The 6655-nt window shown below is 41.9% G+C and overlaps 1 protein-coding gene across 2 annotated transcripts in view; it reads right to left on the bottom strand.

Moving 5' to 3' along the window:
* Positions 1–4933, bottom strand: part of VPS35L (VPS35 endosomal protein sorting factor like) — a 56057-nt gene extending 51124 nt beyond the window's left edge. Inside the window, exons 1-5 of one of the 2 annotated variants that reach the window (XM_062634670.1) lie at positions 4842–4933; positions 2101–2200; positions 977–1144; positions 515–637; positions 132–156 (exon numbers count right to left, since the gene is read on the bottom strand). In XM_062634670.1, the coding sequence (XP_062490654.1) occupies positions 132–156; positions 515–637; positions 977–1144; positions 2101–2200; positions 4842–4909 (484 nt within the window). In that variant the 5' untranslated portion in view covers positions 4910–4933. Of the gene's footprint in view, positions 1–131; positions 157–514; positions 638–976; positions 1145–2100; positions 2201–4745; positions 4768–4841 lie in introns of those variants that run through there. The other variant, XM_062634680.1, reaches the window with a different exon arrangement.
* Between the last annotated feature and the right edge of the window lie 1722 nt (positions 4934–6655).

Consider the following 6655-nt stretch of genomic DNA (forward strand, 5'->3'; position numbering starts at 1 on the left):
AAAAAACACAGATCCAACTACACGTCGGAATGGGGGAGGACAGGAAAATGCTTTTCAACTATACTTGACCACAAACCTGCCACTATACCCCACCTCAAGCAAAATTTATTGCTGTTAGAGAAACTGCTTACCTTTTTCAGATCCCATGTATAGATTCTGTGAAGAAAGAGAAAAGGCAGACTTCAGAAAACACGTACTCACTAGCATTCTAAGAATTCACAGGGTAATTACACTGCTAATGAAGCCCGTAATGGTTTAGAAGCAGATATAAGACCAGAAATAATTTGTATTGTTACACAAAAAGACGAAGTTATGGCTTCTAAGTATTCACAGATCACTGGACTTGGCTCCAGAACAATTATTATAAGTGAGAGTTGTGGTACAGCTTTCTACAACATTAAAACTGAAATCTGGAGGGACAGTATTTAGCCATTAAATAACTGCAAAACAACAATAATCAAAATCCATTAAAGGTCTAGTAGAAACAAATAAAACTGGAGAAGCTGCCACTTACAATAGAGAGCTTCTCTGTTGTTGTGTATCTAGCAAGAATTTCACCACGTTTGCTTGACCATGGTTCAAAGTCACTTCCTACTGCTGAGCTGTCATCTTTATCCCGTTTCTTTCGTGTGCTATCCTACGAGGGGAATTAGAGCACAAATGTTAAATACAAATCTGGAAAAAAATGAGAAAACCTATAAAGGTCAGCTTCATATTTCAAGTTATAACTGATCCTTCCAAAAGTTACAATATATATAAAAAAATAAAAACATATTTCAATAAGTATGTCAACATCAACCACATAGAAGAGGTAAAGAAAAGAAGAATATGCTATTCTATTAATAAAGTATATTTCTCATTTGCATTAACCTCCTAATTGGCAAAACAAATCTATTTTATCCAGGGCTGGCTTTGTGGGGATTTTTTGAGGGGAGGGGTTTTTTTATGTAGTGGACATAACTGCCTCCAGTATTACCATGGTCGCAGTAGTAGTCACAGGATCTGCAGCTGCTGCGAACAATGACAAGGGATCAGTACCATCCAGTACACTGCTCAATGGATCCAGCATAGAACTGGAAGAGGAGGAGGACGTAGAAGAAGTGCTTCCTTTCCGGTTCATTTTCTTGGTCTTGGATTCAGTAACCTAAAAGAAAAGTTCAGCACTATTAAAAAAGCTTTCTCTTTCCCCTTTTTACTTTAATAAATCATCAAAATATGTGCTACATGAATTGTGTTGTTGCAATAAGAGCAAGGACAACTAAAACCAATTCTAGAATGAGCATCCACATTTAAAAGGAAGCATCTCCTTTACCCTTGAACCTGGAGGCACTCTTTGATAGCATTTCCATTGCTTTTTTTTTTTTTCCCCCTTCCAATTCCAGGTCCACAGAACTGTAAGAACAACCACTCTAAATTTCTTTCCAGCACAGCCCCCCCCCCCTCCATTTTATTGGTTTTGTCCATCTCCTCCAACCTCCTCCTTGATATTTGTTTTCCTCTGCTTGTCTCATGTTTACTTTCTTGTACAATACTCAAACCTGAAACATCAGGTCCATTTTTAAGACCTCCGCCATATCTCCCTACTGACCTTCCTGAGCAGAAGGTGCTGTCCATTTATCATTCAATACTGTATGACTATCATTTCTTTGAAGCTGGATTTTTTTTGTACATCCATAGTTTTAAAAGCCTCTCATACATTAAAGAAATGATAAATGTTTTAATGCATACAGCTGACTGTAAGTTAACCCAAACCCGAATCTTACATCAAGCAATTATGCAGGTTATTTGTAATGCAACAATTTGATTTTAAACTTATCCATTATTCAGCATTTAATGCAACCAAGAAAACCCACAAGTTGGAATGCTATATTTGTCAGAAGGAGACTGGTTTTGACCCATAACAGCATCAGCAAATTTCTGTAAAGGACAAACAGAATAAACCTTGATCTCTCTAAAATAATAAGCCACTAACAGAAAGCAGCTTCACTAGTACTACCATCAGCTTCAAAGCATTTTAATTTTAAAGGAATAGAAGTAAAAAGAAGAATGCTACCAGTTTTAATTCACTTCAATTTTCCAAAAGCACAAGAAGAAACTCACTGTAATGGGCTTTAGTGGATGGTAATCGCCAAAATCCAAGGGTATGGATTCCAGTTTGCATACTTCAGATTCTGAAACATAGTTTCTTGATCTTGCATGCCTTAAAAAGAGTAAAGGGAAAGTATTTATCCATATAAATAACCATATACATACTTAATGAACAGAGAAACACATCCCACATCTATACAGATGCAGACACGTTAACAGAAAGAAATGCATGTTGAAAAGTAAGTCAATATAAAGACAAGAATTTCCCTCTCTACCAAGATACATAAAACCGAAACAGAAGAAATTTTACTTTCAGCCACTCAACTTTCCATACCTCGTCTTTACAGATATTTCCTATCTAGCAGTAAATAAAGATGTCACTGACAGCTCACACTTGGCATACCACTCACAGGCCAGAATCAATCCTACTCTAATTAGAATGCGAGACATTACCAGGCAGTATATACGTCTAATACACACGTGTGAATGATCAGCAACCTGCAAATAAGTCTCTCAAAAGTACATTTACAATGTGGCTATTCAAGTGGTAAGACAGCTTGTAACGTATCTAATACAGGGGGCAAGTCCAAGCTTGCACTGAAATGATGTTCCACTTACTCTCCAGGGAAAAGAGATGAAGAATTTCCTTCTTCGTCACAGCAACACAGCCAACTTCTGAGAGTAAACTTATTTTAAGTAAACTTAAAATAAGGCTTGGGCCAAGCAAGGGTTTCATCTCCAGTGCATATTGCAAGATACACCCCTGCCTGCAGGTGCTCTTTTAACAGTGGCTTTCAATCTCTTTAAACACACACAAGCATCACTGCAATTGCCACCACTCTCTACCTTCAACAATTGCCAGGCTGCCAACATCCTAAAGCACAGGCTTCAGAAAGCTTACAAGGGAGCACAAACAAGCATGGCAGGTAAAATGGAAAAGAATCTCTTTACAACACTAGAGATATATTGGTATTGATAACAGAACAAAGTGCACCCAACAAATGAATGTACCTATCGTTATTTTACATAAACCCCAAACAATATATCTAGATATTTACACATATTTAATACAAAAATGAATTCTAGCCCTAGGTTTTAAGCTTCATGTGTTTGCAAAACAGCTCTTTAAAATCAGCATCCAACAATGCTTAAAGGCAGCTAGTGTTCTGCTAAACCCTGCAGCAAGACAGTATTTTCCATATTACAGAAAAACACGCATCAGAACATTTTACTCTGGTTTGTTATTTCTCCATGGCCACTTCTGCATCAATGTTACCACTTGTTAGCCAGCTACCTCAGTGCTGCACCACACAAAACCCAAACTGTTGTCAGCCCCACTGCTCTGCTTTCTGGCTGCAGGCCCTGGTTTTCATCCTCTTTTGGTACTGCTAGAAATTCGTAAGTTACAGACACATTTATTCCTTCCTGTTTCTTTAAGCTCACTGACCACACATACAGATCCCACCAAAACTACTGTGCTCGCCAAGCACCAACAGTTCCAGCACCCAGCTGTGTCAGAGCTCTCTTATACCCACAAATTTCCTCAGCTACATGGGTTCAGGTTTTAAAGTGCACCGGTGTGTTCATTATAAAAAGCGCAGCTCTGGTGTTTTTATGAAACCAACTGAGGGTTTATTAACCTTTTAAACTTTTAAATCCATTAATTATTTCCACTTTTTATTAACCATGGAAGTCTGCTCACATGTTAATGTCATGAGAGTGATTTCAGCATGGCAGTGTATATATGGAAGAAACCTTCTGGCATCCTAATGCTCTAATTGGCTCTCACTACTGCCTATCACTTTCGTTAATGAACCTCACATGAGGTTTCATTTCTAGTTTTCTCAGGACTAACCCATCAGCCACATCAAAACCTAGAACTGGGTGTATTTCTTGCGTTAAAAGAACAACAAAAGAACACAAACAGAAAATTAGCTCATTTTAAACGATTTTGAAGAAAAACGAGCTATGAAGATATTTTCCTTTCCTCTGGCACAGAAAGAGTGCCTGTTTTATCCTTCCTTTCCACAACAACCACCAGACGAAGCTATTCCATGTCCCACTCAGTGCAGCTTCTTTAGCTGTACACCGAGTTTTCCCGCAGAGAATACTGCACGTCGCAAGAAGCCGCCTTTAGTTTGCAGCCCTTAAGCACCGTCTCTACTTCCGAAGGGCCAGTGAAAGAAGCAGCTAACCTGAGCCAGTAACCTGTGATGTAAACTCAGGTTCACGGTACGAAACCTTCATCCAGTTCCGCTCCTTCAGCGGCTCCTTCCTCCGAGCAGAGGGGATGAAGTGATCAAACCAACCCAACACCTTCTCGCTTAGAAGCAAGACCCGCACCGGGGACGCTCGCTGCGTGTGGCAGCCCCGTGTCCCCGCCGCGGCACCCCGCAGAGCCCAGCGTAACACCACGGCGCTGTAAATCTGTGCTGCACCGCCCCATCTCTCCGGACGGCTGCCAGCACCTCCACAGCCTGCGACCCCATGGCACCACAGCCACTGCACCCAGCGCCCCACTCCCTCCCGACACCCTCGGACGTCCCACTTCCCTCAGGCCCCACAGAAGAGCCCCGGGAGCGGCGAGCGCTTTCGCTCCCGGAGGGCGAGGCTTCCCCCTCCGGCACACTCGGGCGTTCTCCGAGCCCCCTCCCCACCTCATCCCCTCGGCTGTGAGGGGCGCTGAGCATGACGGCTGCCTCACACAGCCGCGGGGACCCCCACAGCCAGCGGCCCCCAGCCCTCCGCCTCACCAGGGAAAGGCAGCCATCTTGCCGCCGTTCACATGACGCCGCGGCCGGGCGGCGCCTTCCGCCGGCATTTCCCGCCCAGCCCCTCGCCTCAGGGCCGGTGAGAGAAAGGCGGTTCTTGTCAAAGACGTTAAAGTTTATTGTGCAGTGTGTCTGGTGAAAACGAAATGAAGTACAAAAATAAATACACTTTCATAACGATGTCACAGTTCCACACAAAACGAAAAGATAAATAGGTATAAATACAAAACACCAAGTACGAAAACAAATTCTGGCACTTGTCAAGAAGAAAAGGCCTCGTGAAAGTTAAAAAAACCCTTGTGCTAGAATGGTTTAATACACACACTGGAAGCATGCTTAAAGTAAGAGAGGTTTAGATGTGAAACCTGAACAGAAGGCAAGCGTTCATTTTTACCAACACTTAAACTAAACCTAATTTTACATCAACATATCACCTATGCTAATAATAAATACAGCACATAAACCACCCCTTAAAAACATCCACCTTTAGCACTGATATACCAACAGCACATCTTGTCGCCTGGGACACAGGTAAATGTTTCCCCTGGAGCTGTTTTCCACTCCCAAGGAAAGGTGGGAACCAAACTGGAGCTTCCGTGGGGGAGTGGGAAGCTTGCCTCGGGCATTTCCGGCATTACACCTGGCATTTTGAGGATCACAGCGTTTGTATGGGGGAGACAGGTCCTCCACTGATGAAAACTCTTAAACATACACCATGAGGAATCCCCACCGCAGGCTCTTAAATAAATGCCGTGGCAAAGAGCTGCCAAGCAGTGGTGTTCTTCAAAGCGTTCAGGCAGCATTTCCTCCACTGCCCAGGTGTGCACTTTTGGTAACTTACTGCACGGTATAAAACGTGTGTTCTGAACAATGTCACCAGCTGCAGAGTACAGACGTGGTCGCAGATGAAAGGCACAACCAGTGCCACAAGCAAGACAATTCACTCGTTGCTGCCCTGAAGACACTCTCCTCATCCCACCATTAATGTTCCTCTTTCATGCTATTTAACACAAGGAAATTTTTGGTCAGCCTTTTTTCTTATAGCCATATAAATATGTTACAAAGCCTTCAAAGTCAGGGTGTTGCACTGTATCCATACTGGGAAAGTAACAATATACAATCCGTTTCACATTCTGTTAGTCAGCTCTCTACTACTACTGTTGCAGAGCAAAGTAAGCACTGCAAAGACACACACAGCCAAGCTCTTCCTTATCAATTCCCTATTAATGTGCCAAGTTAATTAAAAAAAGTTACAGAATTCTGATCGAGTTGAAGGATGATATCCATCAGGAGGAAAGCCAAGGGAAAATATAAGCACGATCTTCTAATGTTAAGATTTTTCCAAATATGAAATAATGTTTGCTGGGATTTAATAGGGGTATTTTTCCTCCTTGGAACCATTATTTCGGTACAAGGGCCTGTCAGGTCACTGTAGAAGAGCAACTGCTCAGAAAAATCATGACTGTCATCAATGAAACAAAAGATACCTGAATTATTATTATGAACAATCACTTGTAAGTCTGAAATGGTAAAACAATTAAAATCCTGCTTTCTGAAATTTTTGTAGCACATACACTTCTCACTTCATCTTGGCCAAAAGTTATTCCATCAGAAAATGCTGTAGACAGCAAGGAAAAAAAAATCCTAGGACTCTTTCAGCACATGAGTTTGATCTACCTCACATACAAACGCACTGTTTCAGTATAGTCTTTGGAAGTACTTCTGTCTGGCGAGCAGTGAATCTGTATCCATGTCTGTCCAACTCAGCAGAAATGCAAAACATGTAGGCCATTAGT

The sequence above is a fragment of the Pezoporus occidentalis genome, unplaced genomic scaffold (assembly GCF_034315485.1).
Source record: "Pezoporus occidentalis ecotype Australia unplaced genomic scaffold, CSIRO_AGI_Poc_V1 ctg113, whole genome shotgun sequence".
NCBI classification, from domain to species: Eukaryota; Metazoa; Chordata; class Aves; order Psittaciformes; family Psittacidae; genus Pezoporus; species Pezoporus occidentalis.